General features: G+C 44.7%; 1 protein-coding gene across 1 annotated transcript; it reads left to right on the top strand.

Moving 5' to 3' along the window:
• The first annotated feature begins 8,115 nt into the window (after positions 1-8,115).
• LOC144676753 (cytochrome P450 2K6-like) lies at positions 8,116-20,943 on the top strand. Its single transcript, XM_078537076.1, has 4 exons — positions 8,116-8,281; positions 10,091-10,275; positions 14,086-14,227; positions 20,102-20,943. The coding sequence occupies exons 1-4, from the start codon at positions 8,179-8,181 to the stop codon at positions 20,281-20,283; spliced, it is 612 nt and encodes a 203-aa protein (XP_078393202.1). The 5' UTR covers positions 8,116-8,178; the 3' UTR covers positions 20,284-20,943.
• The last annotated feature ends 1,098 nt before the right edge of the window (positions 20,944-22,041 follow it).

The following is a 22,041-nucleotide window of genomic DNA, read 5'->3' as shown; positions in this document are numbered from 1 at the left end:
GGTCCTCTGAGAGAAAAAATTCCTGCTCACCTCCATCTTGCATGGTGTTGTAAGGAAAAGCTGACTGATGACTCCTTGGGAGAGACGGTTTGCATGAAAGGCTTCAGGGACGGACCAAAGTGGTTACCGGGTGAAATAAGTGTGGTGACTGGACCTCTATCTTACCATGTGGAGGTGGTAGGCCGGATCATTCGTAAGCATGTGGACCATTTAAGGAAGAGAGAGATAAATCACCAAGATTTGGTTCCACCAGTGATCATGACCGGGTCTGCTTTTCCTGTTGAGAATACTCAACCCAGGACTGACACGTCTGATGTTCCTGTAAGAGTTGAGGATACAGAACTGCAAGTGCCCACCTAAGCACCTGATGTTCAGGCAACTCTGGAAAAGGAGGTTTCTGACAAAGAGTCTGAAGTTGTGGAGCTGCGATGTTCCACATGTACAAGGAAACCACCTGAAAGACTGAACTTGTAAATTCCTTACCCAGCATAAATATTGTATGTCTTGAAAAATATATACCTGTAAAAATAATATGTATAGCCATGTTAAAGGAGGAGGAATGCAGTAATTTTGGTTTTATTTAGTGTGTAAAGTACATTTAATACTTGTTTGGAGATATAACATGATCTGTAGTAACCAATAGGAGAGTAGCACGGGCTACCTCAGCAGGCAGTGTAGAGATAGAGTTGGAGTTGAAAGCACACATGCAGCTGCTGCTGAGTATATTGTACATAAACTTAAATTTTCCACCCAAGAAGTGTCTGCAGATTAACACTATCACTAATAGTACAACTCGCGACTATGCCAGTCATGTCCGGTTTTCTTGCTTCCCTGACTCCTGTCCGCCTTCCCCTCTAAATTCAGCATCATTAAGCTCAATCTCATCCTGAGACGGCGTTTCAACAATAGCTCCGCAGGTGTGACACGTGTTGTCGTGTGAGGTGTAGCCCTGTAATGAAAAAGAAGGCGTGCTAGCTTGGTTGCCAAGGAAATGCATGTTACCTTTTTCATCCCTGTCTTGAACGTTTCAACCACCCTTTCGGCCAGTCCATTTGAGGAAGGGTGGCACGGTGCAGTTTTCACGAGTGAGACCGTTGAGGCTGATAAACCGTTGAAACTCAGCACTAGTAAATGCTGTGCCATTATCGGAAACGACTACTTCTGGTATCCATGAATGGCAAAACTCTGACGTAGTTTCTCAATTGTAGCGGCTGATGTTGGTGACTTCACCTCATATACGTTCAACCATTTTGAATGGGCATCGACAATGAGCAGAAACATTGTTCCCAGGAAAGGTCCAATATAGTCAATGTGTAACCGTACCCAGGGCCTACCTGGCCACTCCCATGAGTGTAATAGAGCTGTCACTGGCAACTTTTACAGTTGTTGACATTGCACGCAGTGCTTTACTAAACTCTCTATTTCGCCATCCATCCCAGGTCATCATAGATAGCTCTGTGCTATGGTCTTCATTCGGGGAATTCCTGGATGGGCACTGTGTAGTTAAAAGTGGCTCCCTTACCTTTGGAGGAACTATCACTCATGCTCCCCACAATAGGATGCCATCCTGGCTGCTTATTTCACGTCTTCTGTTGGAGAACGGTTTCATTTCATCAGATGTGGGCTCCTGATACCAACCATGTAGCGCTTGTTCTCGTACTTGAGATAGAACTGGGTCCCAACTGGTCCAGTCTCTGATCTGACGAGCATATACCAGCGAAGAATCTAAGAAATTTAACAATAAAACAAGTTCCTGTGGAACTGGGGCATGTTCATCATTTTCTTGTAAAGGCAAATGACTAAGGGTGTCAGAGTTGATGATTTAATTGGCAGGCCTATGAATGAAAGTGTATTCGTATGCTGCCTGAATTAAGGCCCATCGTTGTATTCTTGCTGAGGCTATGGGTGGTATAGCCTTGTCCTCACTAAACAGTCCTAGCAATGGTTTGTGGTCTGAAATGATTGTAAAATGACAGCCGTGTACGTTCTGGTGAAATTTCTTGACATCAAAGATAAAGAGCAGCCCTTCTTTTTCTATCTATGAATATCCCTTTTCCGCTGTGGTGAGCGGCCTTGACACGTAACCTATTGGCCGTTCCGTGCCGTCATCCATCCGATGAGAGAGCACTGCTCCCACTCCGTAGGGAGATGCGTCACATGTCCGACCAATTCTTTCATTTGGTCATAATGCGCTAATAGATTGGATGAGCGCAACAATCGCTTCACCTTTATGAAAGCTTCTTTCTGGGGCACCTCCCAGGTCCAATGTTGGTTCTTTTTGAGTAGAGAATGTAAGGGGGTCAGCACTGTAAACAAGCTGAGCAAGAATCGTCCGTAAAAGCTGATCGTTCCTAAGAATGATTTGAGCTGAGGCGTTCTTTGGCACAGGTGCCTCTCATGGCTCTCACTTTCTTCTCAATCAGGTGGAGGCCCTGTGAATCTACCTGGTGACCCAAACAGATTACCTCCCTCGCTTGGAACGTGTGCTTTTCTTTTTTCTAGTGCAGACTTTAATCTTGGCCTTCTTTTTGACTTCACTATTGGCCTGGCTTCTCTCAAATGCAAGCTCAACTTGTCTGAGTTGAGTGGTTGAGTCTCCCAAAATTCCAATATCTGTCTGCTTCTTGGAAAATTCTGCGACTTTTGCTTCCAAATCCTCTTTGGCTTCATTTAGCTGATACTTAAGCTCTTACCTCTCTTTTTTGTATTTTTTGCTGCCTCCTTGAAAATTGAGCATTGTTGTGTCTTCTCTGCCAATTCATTCTTCAGTTTGTTCAGAGAGGTGCTAAATTCTTTCTGTTTCTCTTCATACTTTTCCAGAGGTGCAAACTTTGACCTGAGAGAATCCTATATTGTGTGAAGGTCTTTCAACAGGTTTTCTTTTTCCCTGCGAAGGTTGCTCACCTCGTCTCGAACTATGTCATCAAGTAGGGTCTCTTCGAGTATCTTCTGCTGTTCTTCCAGGTTTTGGCTTAAGACAGTCTGTGTTTCTTCAGGTTTTTGAGTCCTTACACACTCCTTTTTCAGAACAGGAATGCTTCCAGCTTCCTTTTTGAATCCCAGTGGCCAATCAAGGTTGATTTCCCTTAGTCAATTTCACCCTAGGAGGCTTGGTCCTCTGCCTCTCAATACCAACGCTGGCAGCTTTGCCGATTGGCTTCCATAATGGACAGTTACTTTGTTTATGCCTTTTACGTGAATGTCTTCACCTGTATATGTTTTTAGCTTGGCCGCTGTTCATTCCAAACTTAACTGATGTTCACCATTACTCAAATATCTGAAAGTATGTTCCTGTCAGGAAGGTATAATAATTTTCATAATGTTATTGGAATTTATTATAAAGTAGAGTAATGGTGGGATCTGTGTGTGTGTGTGTGTGTGTGTGTGTGTGTGACTTAATTGAATTAAAAGCAGCTGGTCTGGAGGCTTTGAGTAACAGAATTTAAGGTAGGTTTGAAATGTTCGATAGGTAAACATAGGTGTAATGGGAACATTTGTTTCCTGCTTCTTGGCAGAATCTGCTTTTTTGCACCACTTTTGGCTGAAGTTTCGCACTTGATATGGAGGACGGCACCGTTTTGCGCACCCTGCATTGCATTTGAATCTCTTACTGCACTTTCCATGGCCAGCGCTATCTCTAGCGCCTTCCTGAAATCCAGATTCACTTCGGACAATGATCTTTTCTGAATAGTATCCTCTTTCACACCACACACTAAACAATCTCTGAGAATGTCATTCAGAGTTGTACTGAACTTACAATGCTCCATTAACTGCTATAACTTTGCCATGTAGCATGCAATTGCCTCACCCGGGGCTCTATTTTATGAATTAAACCTGAACCTTTGCATCGTGACTGAGGGCTTAGGTTGAAAATGACCCTTCATGAGGTCCACCAATCCATCGAAATTCTTCGAATCTGGGGCACTGGGTGCCAAACTTCAAATCAGACTGTAGGTTTTGCTCCCACAAGTACTTATGAGGTTGCTCGCCTCTTCTCTTTTCTACGGGAGAAATTATTTTGCTCAGAAGGTTGTGAATCTTTGGAATTCTGTACCCCAGAGGGCCATGGAAGCTCAGTCATTGAGTATGTTTAAGGTAGAGATTGACAGATTTCTGATTAACAATAATGTAAAGAGTTATGGGAATAGTGTGGGTAAAAAGCATTGAAGTGATCATATTGAATGGTTTTCCAGGCTCAATGGGCTGAATGGCCTTCTCCTGTTCCTATGTTCTTAAGTTCTTATGTCCTCTGGAAAATCGCGCAGGTCAAACAAACACCGAAGGGTAGACACATGTACTGATGCATCGCTTTGTGGGTGTTTATGGTCACAAACTCTCTGGAGGTAACATACAGTGCCAGTTGCTGATACACGTGACTCATATCTAGTTTAGTATAAGTTGTTCCCCCTGCTAATTTAGCACAGAGATCCTCAATCTTGGGGATAGGCTACTCGTCCAACTTAGCAGCTTTATTTACTGCTCAATTAATTCATTCGAGTGAAGAATGGCTTCAATTCTTCAGGGACCGTTTCCTTGCAACATCCGTTCAACAGCTCCGGATGATCTGATCTAGTTTTAACCCAGGGACTATAGATGCTGCCCAATCTGAGAATTGAACCGGCTGTATGACCCCCTGCCTCACTAAACAGTTCAATTTGGTATCAACCTTCTCCCTCAGAGCATATGGCACTGGCCTTGCTTTAAAGAAACAAGGAGTTGCTATTGAGTTAACGTAGATCTTAGCTTGTAGGCCTTTGATTCTCCCGAGTTCGTCTCAAAAAACCTTGTCGTATTTCTTTAGCAACTCTGGCAGTCCTCCTGCTTGGAGCTGGAAAATTTCATACTAATTTACTTTGATTTCTTTCAAACAATCACGACCTAGAAGGCTTGGTCCTTCACCTTCTACTACCATCATTGGGCGTTGTGCTATTTGACGCTGATAATAAACAGGTACAGTGGTGATATCCTCCACTTGGATAGCTTCGCCAGTATAAGTTTTCAATTTGGCTGAAATCTGCTCCAAATTCAATTGTTGAGTACCCTTGTTTAAATATTTGAAGGTGTGCTCTCCCATTATGATGGTTGAAGCACCAGTATCCACTTCCGTCATGAAAGGTTTTCTATTTACCTGCAGAGTAACAGTGATCAGCTCTGTCTTCCCTACTTTTACATTAAATAGAGAGTAAACATCAGAATTAGTGGTTTCTGGTTCTTCCACATTGTGTACTTCGATCAGCTTAGTTTGCTGCCTGGGAGTCTGTCTCAATCTTGCTTTACAATGCTTCAGTACGGCAAAAGTAGCACTCCACCTCTTTAAAATGGCACGTTTCAGGAGTATGATTGCTTCCACATCGGTAACAATTCATTTTCAGATTTACTGCTGAGCTGTTTCCTGTATTTATTTTAAATTTTCGGGTAATGGGGACAGTCTTCCGCGTCGCACCGGAGTCCCAGCTTTTCACGCCACACCCGGCTGGTCTGTTCCCGACCCAACTGGAAAACGGCATCATTTTATGCAACTTGTATAACCTGCGCATCCCATTTGGCGCTTTCCTGTGCGAGCGCTAGTTCCAATGCTTTCTTAAAATTGAGGTTAACTTCAGCTAATAATCGTCATTGAATGGCATCATCTTGCACGCCGTAGACCAGACGATCCCTGCGCATATCACTTAGGGTCTCCCCGAAATCATAGTGTTCAGTCAGTTGTTCAATTTCGCCACGTATGTAGCAATGGTCTCCCCCAGGGCTCTCACCCTCAAATTAAACCTGGACCTCTGCATGGTGACTGAGGGTTTCGGTTGAAAGTGTCCCTTAATTAGGTTGACCAATTCACCGAAGGTCTTCAAATTGGGGGCTTCGGGGCTGCAAACTTCGGATTAAATTAAGGGTTTTACTCCCGCAAATGCTTAGGAGAATTGCTCTCCTCTTTCCCTTCCCCATTATTTAATTTGTCTGGCGTTCTACATATTGACACCAATCCTCTGTGGATGGTTCAGAGGGGTTGATCCTGCCAAAATGTGGCATATCTGGTGAGTATATCTAACTTTTCTTTTGGTTAAACAAGATACTCACAGTCACTGGGTGAGGGACAACACCAGACCCGATTTATCCTCGTCGCCAGTTTGTTATGGACTTGATTTTCCAGATAGGTTTCTCATCAGAAACATTGAACTTTATTTACAGAGTGCAGCAGCAGATACATGCCTCCATCAAGCTCCACAACTAGAAGAAGAACCCCATTCTAAGGTTCCCCGCACTTAGAACTGATTAGTTCACACTGTCACGTGATACTACATAACACAATGGGCAGAATTTTATGTCCGAGATGTGCACCTGACCTGATCGGGCATAACATCACGCGAGAAGACATTGGGTGAGCGTCCCAATGTTATCATGCTCTCACACGATACTTCGTTCAGCGGTCGCGCACAAAAGTCAGAAACACGCCCACTGACAATCAAGAAGGCAATTAAGCCCATTAATGGTGCAATTGTCTCTCATCTTTTTGTGGCCCGTCCAACCTTATGGTTGGTGGATGGACGGAGGTGGCCTTTGCATTTATCATCAAACCTCATCCAAAGGTGGGATGAAATTTCCATTATGAAATAAAATTAAAATAAATACTTGTGGACAGCAATTTTATCAGCAATAGTTTCAGATGCTTGATTGTGATGCATGGAAATTTTTTTGCAGCTTTTGAAATCTTTATTTGATCATTTTCAGGTCGACAACTTCCTGAGGCAGCTGCCTGCCTTCAGGGAGCTTTCTCGTAGCGCTCACCTGCGCCCGTGGTGACGTCATCACCCGCCCTCTTCCCACCCCCACAGTGCTGAGCTTTTCAGCACACGTTTCACGCTGCCTAGCCGTTAATGGGTCAGCTAGCGTGAAATTGCGGTCAGGGAACGAGTACGGTTGGGGTCCAGTTTCCCAACCGCTCCCTGGCTCGCCGATCGCGCACACCTGCCTGCTAAAGGTAATATTCAGACCAATAAGTCTTAAAGCTACAGTCACTATATTCATTAAAGCTACAGTTACTATAGTGACGTAATACCAAACAGTGGGAATAGGCTTCCCTCCAGTCTGAAAAACAACTATTTACTACCACTAATCTCTGCTTCCTGTCAATTAGTGTACACACTGCCATTTCATCTCATTTCATTTTGCTCACAAGTTTATTATTCAGAACTCTGGGAACACCTTTTGAAAGTCAATCATATTACCCTTATCAGCCATTACCTCATCAAAGAACTCAATCAAGTTAGACAAACATGATTTATCTTTAATAAGTCTGTGCTGGTATTCATTTAATACTCTACACTTTACCAAATGGACTCTAAAAGTCAGCATCGGCTGACGTGTCATTGCTGGGTTTATCCCACTGGCCTTTTGTGAACTGGGGTATGATATTTGCAACCCGCCATTCCAACTACTTCACCTCGGCTACCTCAGAGGGCAGTTTTAAGAGTCAATCATGTTAATGTGGGAGTGGAGTCAGATATAGATCAGCCTGGATAAGGGCAGCAGTCACTTTCTCCCCAAGTGACATGAAAGAACCAATTGGTCTTTCATGACAATCCAATATTGTCAGCAGGGTGACCAACTCTTATGAAATAAGTGACACTTCAACAATGAGACTGGGAAGTGGGAGGGAGTACAATTTGCTGGTGACCCATTGAATAAGATGGCGTTGGCGAGTCTAAGAGCGGGGCTGCAGGGCTGGGGTAGTTGGAGGGGAGGAAGGTGTTGTGGCGTTGTGGATATGGGTGTTTCTGGTGACCTTAAGAGCAGAGGCAACGAGTTGGTTGGGGGCAGGGGTGGCATTAAAGCAACAAAAACTTACAACTTATCTTGTGGAGTCACAACATTATCATCTCTCTGTCGGTCACTTCACAGACTTGCAGTTCTGCTCAAATCACTCAACTGACACTCCCAAACTCAGTCACCACTGGTTGTCCCAGAAATAATGTACAAAAGGCATCCTTTAAGGGATGCAGGACAAACAGTGAATATAAGGGGCAATCCCTTAAAATACAGGGCAGTTGGTTACCCTGATTATCAGGGTCTCTTTCACTCCTGCCAGTTGTAAAATGGACAGTTTTATTGAAACCTAATTGCTCACCTTTCAATTCTCACCTCAAGGAAGCAGGGAATCCGGACTCCTTTTTCCATGACAAAAATATGTTCAGGTTGATCACTGAACTGTTCGCTGCTGGATCAGAAACCACGTCCACCACCCTTTGCTGGGGTCTGCTCCTCATCATGAAATACCCAGAGATTCAGAGTAAGTACTCAAGAAATTTCTCTTCACTTATTTATTCAAGCACTTACTTCTGAGTCGAGAAGGAAAATTATAGAGAACAGAAACATTGGTGGATTTTAACTTCCGATAGGGTGGGTAAGACAAGGGAATGGGACAAGAGGGCAAGGGGAGAGGTGAGCAGATGTTTGGTGCCGAATCAGTCAATGACCCTCTGGAAACAGGCATCTGGAGGCCACCCAGGGTAGGTTTGGTGGTGACTCAGAGCAGTCACCAGTGGGAACATTTCACATGAATGAAAGGCCACATGCAGCAGATTGTACCCTCCCTCTCCAGAATATAAAGCCCCTCACTGCTCTCCTGATTATTCCTCGCTCTCCCTGTTCCACTTCTCCTCACTATCTGTTCTCTGATCGCCTCACTCTGCATACTCCCTCTCTCAATTACCCTCCTGATGATCTCCCTTTCTCCTGATTACCCCCCATAGGCCCCTTGATATTCATAACGTTTCCCAATTGGGCCCCTCTCCTGCTTGCCCTACTCCATGTTCACAGCCCCCTCTCCAATGCCTTACATCTTCTGTGTGTTCCCTCTCCCAATCTCTCCCTCTTCTTTTCCCCCATCTCCTGGTATTGCCACAACCAAACTCCTCTTCCCCTTCCCACCCCTTTCATTCCATAATACGCTGGTCCATTTCTCAGTCACCTCTTCCCATGGCACCTTACCATGCAAACTCAGGAGATGTAACAGCTGCCCTTTTACCTCCTCTCTGCTCACTATCCAAGGCCCCAAACACTCCTTCCAGGTGAAGCAGTGCTTTACTTGTATTTCTTTCAATCCAGTCTATTGTATTCGCTCCTCACGATGTGGACTCCTCTACACCACAGAGTTGGAGACCAGATGCAGACTGAGTAATCACTTTGTGGAACACCTCCTCTGAGTCTGGAAGCACGACCCCAAGCTTCCAGGGGCCTGTCACTTTAAATCCTCACCTTTATCTCACACTGACTTTTCGGTCTGCTGCACTGTTCCAGTGAGGCTAACACTTCATCTTTCAATTAGGAACTTTATGGCCTTAATTCTGGATTCAACAATAAGTTCAACAATTTCAAATCATAAACCCTGTCTCCCATTTTGTTTCCTTCTCCTCACTTGTTTCGTTTTTCTTTTCTTTCAGTCAGTAGCATCACTGCTCTATGCACATCTTCTGTTTCTTTTCTTGCCACACCACCATGCCCTTGGCCTCGGAAGACTAACTCTTCTGTCTTTCAATCTCTCCTGTCTTCCACCCTATCACAGACCCTACCTTTTTGCCAATGTCCCAGCCACCCCTTGCTCAAAATTTATTACATCTCCAATTTTTCCAAAGTCACAGACCTGGAAATGTTAACACTGTTTCTCTCTCAACACAAATGCTGCCTGTCCTGCTAAGCTTTTTCCAGTATTTTCTGTTTTTATATCAGATTTCCAGTATCTGCAGTATTATCCTTTTCAATTTCCTGGTAATGACTGTTCTGCACCACCACTGACGTTGAATTTTGCACATCCTTTATCTGAAGACAGGTCAGGCTCCCTCAAAAGGGGTCAACTGAAATTATCAAGATCTATAGATTTTTAGGTTGGGTAGGGACATTGATGGATATGGAGCAAAGATGGGTGAGTGAAGATGAGATGCGGATTAGCCTTGATCTAATTTAATGCAGGGACAAGCTAGAAGGGCTGAATGATCTCTTCCTGTTCCTATGTTCCAAGGGAAGGGACCAGACTCTGAGCTAAAGAGTATCTCACTTTTTTTTGCTATCTGACACCCAACATTACTGGTTTGCCTTTTAGAGAGAGTGCAGGAAGAAATTGATCGGGAGATTGGAACCGAGCGTCCCCCCAGAATGGAAGATCAGCAAAGGTTACCCTACACCAATGCTGTGATATATGAGGTCATGAGGTTTGCCAATGTCGCTACAATGATTACTCGTGAAAATAATGCTGACACACACCTCAAGGGGTATTTTATTCCCAAGGTAAAACTGCAGATGGTGAGAGTTGAAAGGTTGGATGATTGTGCCTCTCAGCAATTATGGGGTTTCCAGTTACATAGGGCGGGATTTTCCCGGCATTGTACTAAGTGCGGGAGCGGGCGTCGATACTGGAGTTTTTCCCATCAGCTGCAATGGTGGGTTTTTGTGCCGTCATTAATTATGATGCACAGGAAACACGCCGGATCACTGGTGGTCTGTTAAATGTCAAAGGGAGATGGTTAGGTTTTCTCTTGTTGGAGATGGTCATTGCCTGGCATTTGTGTGGCATGAATGTTACTTGCCAAATTTGAATGTTGTCCAGGTCCTGCTGCATGCTGGCTTCATTATCTGAGTAGATGTGAATGGAACTGCAATTGGATGCCAATAAAATACAAATTTAGATAATGTTCCAAAATTTGGAAATAATTAGTTGGCAAAATAAGTTGTGGCTAGCACTGTTCCCTTCACCTTTGGTAGTTTGTATACTGTCCAGACTAATGGAAGAACAAATCTTGACTCCTTGCACAGTGAGTGAGTGCAAGTGAAATGAGTTTTGGATGTTTTAACTCAGTTTCCAACAGACCGTAGCTAAGACTGATAACAGCTGCAATATCTCACCTCCAGAGTGCAGATGAGATTCAATCAAACATTATGATTAATAATCACTGATTTCTGATGAACCCAAAATAAAACTTTGAAAGGCCTACCATTAAGGTATATCCTAGGTTAGAGCAAAGAGATGTAAAATCACCAGATTATCAGCAGTGAATGTGTAATTACATAAATTACATGTAAGACGTAATAGGCTATTCAACCATTTGAATCACGGCCAACCATGTCTTGCATAGCAACAGAAATGTACTGTATACTAACTCTTGCCTGTTACCTGTAATGTATATTATTGTCTTTTTTTTGGTATGTTATACTTTTGTAGTCATCACTGTGAAGAATGACATTGTTGAAAACTGGATTACTGTTCTACTTCTCGCACCAAGTGGCAATCACTCCCACGTCAAGATTATGTTGAAGCTACCGAGGACTTCCCATTGCCTTCTGTCCCAACAAATATTCACAAACCCAACTTCAACAAAACACCCTTGGGCCTTGCAGACCTCTCCATCCACCCCCTGTATTCCTTGATCCCATCGTGCTTCTGGTGCCTGTCTGTTTGTTAGCCCCTGAACATTTTGAAGTGGATATGCCTATGGCCCATGTGCACCTCACCCACCTCCATCTTGAGTCCTCTTACACTGTTCAACATATGCCACACACTCACCCTCCCCGAGTCTGAGTGCAACCTTCCCTACTCGTAACCCCCAGTATAGGCCTAGCCCTGCAGCCCCTTATGCTGCCTGAGGCCTGCTGCCTCCCCTCCCCAGTGGAACCCAGCCACCCCTGCATTACCTTGGTTTGGTAGGTAGAGACATGCAGATTCCAACCCCTGAATGCAATGCGGTGTTCCCTGCAAAAGCCTGGCACTGAATGTCGCGAGTGCTGCACGATGTACGGCGGGCGAACTAAGCTCGAAGTGACGAGTGAAGCACAGGTCGCCAGGTGCATGTCACTTACGTGTCCTTGTGAAACACATCGCTCTAATTGCACGCCTGATTGCACATGGCCTGATGATCCAGCGTGTGGGGATGATTCCGGTGAGCAGGGCTTATAATGAGATGGAAATGTATTAAAATAACGTTCCAGACATGCCGCGGCAGGAAACGCCATTGACAGGTGGAGCGCACGATGACGTAAATTGCAATCTCGCAGTACTTTCCGCTCCCGCCCACCGCAAATGGAGGCGGAAAATTGCAGCCAATGTCTTTTCATACGGCTGTTAAAAAACTTCAGTTATGAGGGTAAAATTGGTAAAGGTTTTGGCATCATCAAAATGACTTTTTTTATATTCGTTCATGGGATGTGGGCATCGTTGGCTAGGCCAGCATTTATTGACCATCCATAATTGCCCTTGAACTGGGTGGCCTGCTCAGCCATTGCAGAGGGCAGTTAAGGGTCAACCACATTGTTGTAGGTCTGGAGTCACATGTAGGGCAGACCAGGTAAGGACAGCAGATTTCCTTCCCTAAAGGGGCAGTAGTGAACCAGATAGGTTTTTACAACAATCGACAATGGTTTCATGGTCATCATCAGACTTTGAATTCCAGATTTTTATAGAATTCAAATTCCACCATCTGCCATGGCAGGATTCGAACCCGGGTCCCCAGAGCGTTTCTCTGGGTCTCTGGATTATCAGCCCAATGACAATACCACAACGTCACCCCTCCCCCCATATCATCTGTCCACATGATACTAAAACACTCACATCAAAATGCAATTCCTGTCTACAAAACCTTACCTTTTGTTACATTTTTTAGGGCACATCTCAACCTAATTCTCTGACGGTGGTCACATGCTAATTGCACATTTAGAGTGCTATAGCCCTGCTGATTATAAATGTACACAGCTGGCCTACTGGAGGCCTCATGGTGACATGTGTGTAGCCTATCATTCCCCGAACCCTGGGTAAACCTGTCATTGCCGCGAACCCTCTGGCCCATTGAAATTGATTGTGGTAGTCCATGGAGAATGCAATAAACTGACCTGCCCTTCAGAACATTGCATTCACAAAAGCCCTTATGCAGTGATGGGCATCGGGCTGCATTATTCCACTGATGTCTCCACATACAGCAAGGATCCAATTGCAAAAGATTCAGCGCCAGAGCGGAAAATGGCACTGGATGACCTCCCCGCGCTTTTGGAAGTGATGTCCCAGCCGGCATTTCACATAGAGAGGTTACTTTGGATCTTGACAGGCTGAGGCTCCTATGGCGCTGTGTCTCAGACATTTGAAGGTAACTTATTCTCACCCTCTACACCCAACTGGGAGGATAGACGTTCTTCCATGCCTCCAAGGTTGCAGTATCCCGTCCTCAGTGGCCCCTTGCTCCTGTGGACACCCTCACATACCTTCAGTGACTCCTGACCCTGACCATCTGGCCTTCACCCTCCCCTTCTCAATCTCCTCCTTCTCCTCTCTGCCTCAGTGGAGGATGCTTTTCCCATGGAGACCGCTACCCTCATGTTGATCACAGCATAAAGGCTGCAATGCAGATGAGGCACTAGGAGCACACGTCTACACTCAACATTCAGATTGAAACACCTATAAATGACACTGAATATACGCCCTCCAAGAATAACTACACACAATTCACAGCAGGCTGGAATGCAGAAGTCAAACACTGAATCCAACTGCAGTTTTTAAACACACCCAGGCATACAACCATGGAGAAAAATGAGTTTCCCACCTGGCAGTTTTCTCACACTCTAAATGTCCCCTCAGCATGCATTGCTGCAGTTGAGTGAATGGCTAAAGAGCCCAAGTATCTATTAATGGACAATTTGAATATGGTGGGCAAGCTCCCAATTCCTAGAGAGGATTGTTTCTTCCAGCATGATGACGTTGGGAACGCAGGCAGAGAGAGACAGGCAGAGGCCAAGAGAGATAGAGAGCGTGAGTGAGACACAGGTAGAGACAGAGAGAGAAATCTAGAGAGGGATACATGGATGCGAAAGACATAAAACTCTTGTGGGTGTAGAATGATGCTGCTGTTTCTCAGTATGAATGAAGTTAAAATCCCACACACGAGGAGATAATCAGCAAAGTTCATCAGCAGAAAACAGCAACTTTTGGGAGAATGTTATAAATGGTTTGAAAATGTTTCCGATCCACCACAGTGAGAAGATTAAATGGCTTGGTTCCAGGACAGGAATTAAACCACATGCTACCTGCTGCTGATCTAGTTTGTTATTCTTTTACAGAAAAGTCACATCATAGTTGTGCTTTTGTCAGTGCTGCGGGATAAAACTCAATGGGAGAAGCCGGATGAATTCAACCCGTCCCACTTTCTGAACTCTGAGGGGAGACTTGTTAAGAGAGAGGCTTTCCTGCCTTTCGGTGCAGGTAATAAACAACTCAGGAAACGTGTTAAAGTTCTTATTGCTGAGAGATACAATTGACTGCCTGGGCCAACACCTCTAGTGTCACTCATAGTAGGCTTATTACATCTGCGGCTCCTGTATCTCCTGCCATGCCTGACGATGGGGCAGAGTCTAACTCAACAATTACCTGAGCTGAGGACTCAAATGTCTCCCTTCTGTGTTGTCCTCTTGCCTGACATCCATGTACATGGGGCTACCAGGAGCTAAAATTACCACCCTGGGAGGAAGAATAGAAAAGCAGAATATTATTTTAATGGAGAGACTGCAGAACTCTACAGAACAGAAAGATCTGGGCGTCCTGGTACATGAATCACAAAATGTTAGTATGCAGGTGATTCAGAAGGCAAATGGAATGTTGGTGTTTATTGTAACGGGAATGGAATATAAAAGTGGGGAAGCATTGATACAGCTGTAGGACTTTAAGGAAAGCACACCTCGAGTACTGTGTATAGTGCTGGTCTCCTTACTTAGGAAAGGAAATAATTGCATTATAAACAGTTCAGAGAAGGTTCACTCAACTGATTCCTGGGTTGAAGGGCTTATCGTATAAGGAAAGGTTGAATAGGTTGGGCCTATACCGACTGTTGTTTAGACAAATGAGAAGTGGACAAATGAGAAGTGATCTTATTGAAACACATAGGATTCTGAGGGGGCTTGACAGGGTGTTGCTGAGAGGACGTTTCCCCTTATGGGGGAGTCTAGAAATAGAGGACACAGTTTAAAAATAAGGGGTCTCCCATTTATGACAGAAATAAGGTGAATTTTTCTCTCCCAGATGCTAGTTAGTCTTTGGAATTCTCTTCCACAGACAGCAGGAGAGGCTGGGTCATTGAATATATTCAAGGTTGAGCTCACCAGATTTTTGATTGACAAGGGAGTCAAGGGTTATGGGGGGCAGACAGGAAAGTGGAGTTGAGACCACAACCAGATCAGCCATGATCTTACTGAATGGTGGAGCAGGCTTGAAGGGCTGAATGGCCTACTCCTGGGAAGGGAAGGTGCTGTTCGATATGATCTGCCAGTCATTGCGACACATGGCCTACATACCTGGCATCACACCGACACTAAAATTCAAATCAACACATACTCATTTGTGATAGACAGAATTACTTTCTGGTTTGATGGCAACATCCTGTAAGTGGAGAAAGCCACTCGTGTTGCTACAGCACAGTAACAGTGTGCAATGGCTAGCTGCTCAAACTTTTCAGACACCTTACCCTGTCCCCTGCAACCACTCAAACTGACCCTTCACCCGCCACAGATGGACCCTCACCCCCCCACCCCCAACCATATCACATCCTACTGCCCCCTCAAACATCAACTGCACCCTCCCACCATGACTACCCTCAGTTAGCCCCCCAAGATTCCCCCATCGATAACACAGACCCCCTCCCTCTGAATCCCACCCGTCACTGTCCCCTCCTTTCTCACCCCTCGCTAGCCCTTGCTTTCCCATGGTCCCTGTACTGCTCCCCTGTCCCTTCAACCCCACCACTCCCTGCAAGGCTCCCTGGTTTGACTTCCTCCCACTCCCGGCATTCCCACCCCCCTCTCTGCTACCTCTTCCCCACCACCTCCATGTTTCAGCACCCCACCCCACGTGATTGGCACGCACTTTCCACCAAGTGAAGCAGCCTACGCCTTCCCGGTAAGTGCGATCGTGTTCTGGACAGGAGTAAACTCCCGCTGGCCAAGCAGATAATATGCCGGCCGGGACAGTATTTCGGTAAGATGCCTTTAGCCTCAATAGCGACCTGCCATTAACCACCATGACGACCAGGACCGCAGTTTCCCGCCAGCGTTTACTGCCATCGGGAGCCCAATTTGCATCATCCCAACGTGTTCTCCGTCCCTGCCAGCCACAAACCCAGCTGCTGGTGGGGAAAAAAATTCCCCCCAGAATGTCCAACGTTAGATATGATTCCATCATTTGGCAACACTTGCTAAACAATCCTGACTGTGCTAAGAATTACACTGAAGACCAATTAAAGTTTGTCAGTCAGGCTCGCATGCTAGAAGCCACATTTATTCACACACACAGAGCCCTGGGCTTTGCAGTCAGAAGGAACACATCTGTGTATTATGCCTTTTCTAACTAAACAAAAGCTTGGGGAACCGCCATTCCCTGGTTCATTTCCCATGCCTTGACCAATCAGTCGATTTGCCTGGTTTGAATTTGAAAAGCTTGTTAACAGTTAACTGTTTTCGGTTACATTCTCCATGCCAACATCACTACCAATCAAAGTCCACTTGCCAACCAATCAGCACTCTCTTCTCATGCAGTATAAATTCTTGTTTTCCTTTACTGACCTGATGGGTGCAAGATGAAAATCTTCGACTGCATGTCTCTTTTTTCAGCAATACTCAAGTTCTGTTCTACCAAATGACTAAAAGGAGCTATTAAGACAGGTGACCGACAGCTTGAACAGAGATGTAGATTTTAGGGAGTGTCTTAAAGGTGGGAAGAGAGAGATAGAGAGGCTTAGTGAGTGAATGTCTAATTGAAGAAAATTCTGGCTCATTCAGAGCGATGACAGAGAGGCACTAGAGGGGCCATGGGAGGCAGTGCTGAAATATCGCCTGAGCATTTTCAGTGGACAGGTGGGATCTGATGAATGTTGGACAATATCTATGAGGGGAAATAAGAGAAATAGTGGGGGAGGTGGAGGGCAAGGAGAGATCCTCACAGGAGAACTCTGAGGACATAATATAAGAAATAGGAGCAGGAATAGATGACACAGCCCCAGGAGCCTGCTCCACCATTCAATATGATCATGCGTGATCTTCGGCGTCAACCCCACTTTCCTGCCTGCTCCTTATATCGCTAGTTTTCCTGAGAGACTATCTGTCCATCCCAGCCTTAAATATAGTCAACGATGGAGCATCCACAACCTTCTGCAGGAGGGATAAAACCAGAAGTTATGATAACAGTCTGGCATCATCTGTGGAGAGAGAACAGAGTTAACGTTTTAAGTCCGATACTCTCCTTCAGAACCATTCAGTACAGAAGTCCAAAGATTCACAACCCTTTGAGTGAAAAAATTTCTCCTCATCTCAGTCCCAAGTGATCTTCCCTTTACCCTGACATTGTGCCCCCGTGTCCTAGGTTCCCCAACCAGGGGAAACAACTTCTCAATGTCCCCCATCTCAAGCCCCTTCAGAATATTTTATGTTTTAATGAGATCACCCCTCATTTTTCTAAACTCCAGTGAATATCAATGCGATTTCCTCAGATTCTCATCATAGGACAAGCCTCTCATCCCGGGGACCAGTCTAGTGAACCTTCACTGTACCACTTTCAATGCAAGCATATCCTTCCTTAAATATGGAGACCAAAACTGCACACAGTATTCCAGGTGAGGTCTCATCAAATCCCTGTACAATTATAGCAAGTCTTATTTATTCCTGTACTCCAATTCCCTTGAAATACAGGTCAACCTGCCATTTGCCTTCCTCATTGCTTCCTGTACCTGCTTGTTGACTTCCTTGTCCAAACACACCCAAGTCCCACTGAACATCAACATTTACATGTTTTGTATCTTTTTAAAAATATTTTGCTTTTCTACTCTTACAGCCAAAGTGAATAGCTTCACACATTATATACCCTGTCTGCCACCTTGTTGCCCACTCTCTTAACCTGTCTAGATCTCTTTGCAGCCACTTTGTGCTCTCCTTACAGCTTGCATTTTCAACTAGTTTTGCATCATTAGCAAACATTACTCTCTATCCCTTTATCTAAGTCATTAACATATATTGTAAATAACTTAGGCCCCAGCACTGAGAACCAGGTTTGAATCATACTTTGTACACAAGGTGGTGGTGAGTTGCCTTCTTGAATACCCACATTGCTGTTAGGGAGTTCCAGATTTTTGACCCAATGACAGTGAAGGAATGGCGATATAGTTCCAAGTCAGGACAGTGTGGGACTTGGAGAACTTTCAGGTGGTGGTCTTCCCATGCATACATCTGCTGCCGTTGTGATAGAAGGTCCTGGGTTTCGTGGCTGTTATTAAAGGAACTAGATGCTGCAATGCATCTTGTAGATGGTACATTCTACAGCCACTGTGCGCCAATCGGAGTGAGTGAATGTTTAGAGTGGTGGCGGGGTGCTGATCAAGCGGCTGCTTTGTGCCGGGTGGTAATAAGAGCAAAATACTGTGCGTGCTTGAGATCCTGAAATAAAAACAAAAAGTGCTGGAAAAACTCAACAGCTCAGGCAGTATCTGTGGAAAGAGAAACAGAGTTAATGTTTCTAGTCCTATATGACTCTTCTTCAGAACTGGAGAGTCAGAAATGTGATGGGTTTTATGCTGTTGAAAAAGTGAGAGGGTCAGGTGGAAACAAAGGGAAGGTCAGGGATAGGGTGGAGGGCCTGGGAAATTAAATTACAAAGATGTCATGGAACAAAATGCAAAGGGATTGGGAATGGTAGTAGTAAAGGAACAAATTATTGGTCCGGAGAAGGCATTAATAGCAGAATAGAGGTAGGCGCTGTCTGAAAGCAAAATAGCAGAATATATTAATACAAAATAAAGATCAGCACTGTCTGAAAGAAAAGCATGAGAACGAAATACAGACCAGCACTCAGGGAAAAAAATTACAAAATGAAGGATAGAGTTCATGGTCTGAAATTGTTTAACTCAATATTGAGTCCAGAAAGTCTGATCGGAAGATGAGGTGCTATTCTTCAAGCTTGCGTTCAGCTTTACTGGAACATTAAAGTGTGTGTTTTGGATGGTGTCAAGTTTCTTGAGTCTTGTTGGAGCTGCACTAACCCAGGCAAGTGGCGGTATTCCATCACACTCCTGACTGTGCCTTGTCTCAAACTTTGAGGAGTTAGGAGTAAGTTACTCACAGTAGAATTCCCAGCCTCTGACCTGCTTTTGAAAGCAAAATTTATACTGGCTGCTGCAGTTAGGTTCCTGCTCAATGGTTACCTCCAGGATGAAACCCCAATCCAGCAGGTTTCAACAGTGAAAGTGCCGCTGAATGTCAATGGGAAATGGATAGATCTCTTGTTGGCGATGGTCATGGCCTGGCATTTCAGTGGTGTGAATGTTACTTGCCACTTATCAGCCCAAGCTTGAAAGTTGTCTAGGTTTTGCTGCACATGGACACAGACTGCTTTAAAATCTGAGAAGTTGCCAATGTAATTGTGCAGTCCAAAAAAAACATTCCTACTTCTAATGGAGGGAAGATCATTGATAAAGTAGCTGAAGATCTCTATACCCTGAGGAGCTCATGCAGTGATGTCCTGGAACTGAGATGATTGCCCCCCAATAACCACAACCATCTTCTTTGTGCTAGATATGACTCCAACCAGTGCAAAGTTTTCCCCCTGATTCCCATTGACTTCTGTTTTGCTAGGGCTCCTTGCTGCCACACGGTCAAATGCTGCCTTGATGTCAAGGGCAGTCACTCTCACTTCACCTATTGAGTTCTGCTCTTTTGTCCATGTTTGGACCAAGGGTGTAATGAGGTCAGGTGTCGAGTAGTCACAGCGGATCCCAAACAGAGCATGCTGAGTAAGTGTCGCTTGATGAACCTGTCAACGGCACCTTCTATCGCTTTGCTGATAACCGAGAGTAGACAGGTGAGGCCATAATTGGCCGTTTGGATTTGTATGGACAGAGGCTGGGGAGAAAAGGCATTTTCCAGAGTGTAGTGGACGAGGAGCTTGCTTACACAAGAGGCAGGTGGCATTGAGATTATCTGGTGGACACATTAATTGGTAACGGGTTGTACTATCAGTAGAATATGTATTGAAGAACAATATTTTGTTTGGTAAAACTGAATATTTACACCATCTTTTAAAACCTCTTTTATTATTCCTCAGGCTCTAGGGTTTGTGCTGGGCAGAGTCTGGCCAAGATGGAGCTCTTCCTGTTTTTCACAACTTTGCTGCAGAAGCTTAAGTTCCAGGCACCAGCCGATGTGACTGACCTGGACCTCACGCCTGTTCATGGACAAATATATTTTCCCAAACCCTATAAGCTCTGTGCTGTACCCCGGGAATAGGAAGTCTGGCAAACGATTAGACCGCTCCGATATTGTGCATCCGGGAACAGTCCTCCTGAAGATAATTGCTTCCATATAATTAGAGCTCATTTAGTGCTATGAGAGCGAGAGATTTCTGCATGTAAATGTTTCAGTCCTTTGCAGGATAGGATGTGAGGAAACACCCATCATATGTCCTTCTGGATACTGTGAATCCTGATTTCATGCCAGTGGGAGATTTACATTCAACTAATGAGGCTGCACTCATCCTGACATTTAAAATGGTTTTATCCCTTGGTTAGAATAACTGAGCAAGGAATTCCATCTGAATACTTGCTACTGTAGCCAGAGGTCTCAGTTCCAAACTGGGGAGAATTTCTCACTGTAATTGGAACAGTGGATTTTCCAAATCAGTGACGACAGCAAAATTATAAACATGTTCTTTCATCCCTATTTCTGCTTTGACTAGAAATGACAAAGAAATAAACCAATTTCCAAAATTTCTCCAGGGGATCATTCCCCAGCCCCTTATTCCTGTGTCAATGTGAACCGGGGCAGCTGGGGGTGGGGGAGTCTCAGAATGAACTGGGGAGGATGAGGTTGGGGAGAGTCTCAGTGTGAGCAGGCGGAGAAAGTGACAACATGAATTGGGGCGACACAGAATCATACAATGGTTACAACACAGGAGGCCATTCGGCCCTTCGTCAGCTCCCTGCAAAAGCAACTCAGCTAGTCCCACTAACCTGCCCTTCCCCCATAGCCCTGAATTTTTTACTCTTTGGATGATTATCCAATTTCCTTTTGAAAGCTGCAATTGGCTCTACCTCCTCCAATGCATTCCAGATCCTAACCACTCGCTGCATAAAAAAATCAAGAATCACAGAATGTTAACGCCCAGAAGGAGTCCATTCACCTCATGTGGCCTTTGGTTATTTTGCCATTCACCTAATTGAGCATCCTCTGATTCTCAGCCATTCTGCCAGTGGGAACAGTTTCTCCCTGTCTACCTCTCTACTCACCTCATTCTGCCTATCAAAATGTATTACTTCATACTTCTCTGCATTAAATTTAATCTGTGCTATGTCCACCCATTAGGGGAAATACAGTACCAATTTAATGAAAGGGAATGAATTACTTAAAATCTCCAGGCAGCCAGTGCTACCAAGCACATTAACAGTTAAAGGTTACCAGATGAATCTTGCATCGCCTTAGGGCCTGCAAACAACAGAAAGGCCTTGGGAGTCAGACTGGAATCAGAGGATGGCAACAACATAGATTAAGTGCTCTTCAACAGATAAGGAAAGGTCAGATGGTCCCAGCCTAGATAGAGGGAGAGGTCTCTGTCGACGTGAAAGAGCATGTAAGATGTAACCGATATGCTGACAAGATTGGAATTTGAACATTGTTCTTGTACGTGATCAGTCGTGTATAAAATAAAAACAAAAACAGAATTACCTAGAAAAACTCAGCAGGTCTGGCAGCATCGGCGGAGAAGAGTTGACGTTTCGAGTCCAATGACCCTTCAACAGAACTGTGTGTAGTTAGGAGAGAGGTGAAATATAAGCTGGTTTAAGGTGGGGGGTGGGGTCGGGGGAGAGAAGTTGAGGGTGGGGTGGTTGTAGGGACAAGCAAGCACTGATAGGAGCAGAGAATCAAAAGATGTCACAGACAAAAGGACAAAGAGGTGTTAAAGGTGGTGATATTATCTAAGAGAATGTGCTAATTAAGAATGGATGGCAGGACACTCAAGGTACAGCTCTAGTGGAGGTGGGGTGGAAA

Source organism: Cetorhinus maximus, unplaced genomic scaffold, assembly GCF_964194155.1.
Source record: "Cetorhinus maximus unplaced genomic scaffold, sCetMax3.hap1.1 HAP1_SCAFFOLD_1871, whole genome shotgun sequence".
Classification (NCBI taxonomy): Eukaryota; Metazoa; Chordata; class Chondrichthyes; order Lamniformes; family Cetorhinidae; genus Cetorhinus; species Cetorhinus maximus.
The sequence above is the reverse complement of the archived record's forward strand: the minus strand, read 5'-3'. Positions and strand labels throughout refer to the sequence as shown.

What these genes read in the sequence shown, in the direction of transcription:
- LOC144676753 (XM_078537076.1), top strand. Translation starts at nt 8,179, where the DNA reads ATGTTCAGGTTGATCACTGAACTGTTCGCTGCTGGATCAGAAACCACG. An exon ending in AGGGGTATTTTATTCCCAAG is followed by an intron (nt 10,276 to 14,085) that starts GTAAAACTGCAG and finishes ATTCTTTTACAG; the next exon opens with AAAAGTCACATCATAGTTGT. An exon ending in TTTCCTGCCTTTCGGTGCAG is followed by an intron (nt 14,228 to 20,101) that starts GTAATAAACAAC and finishes ATTATTCCTCAG; the next exon opens with GCTCTAGGGTTTGTGCTGGG.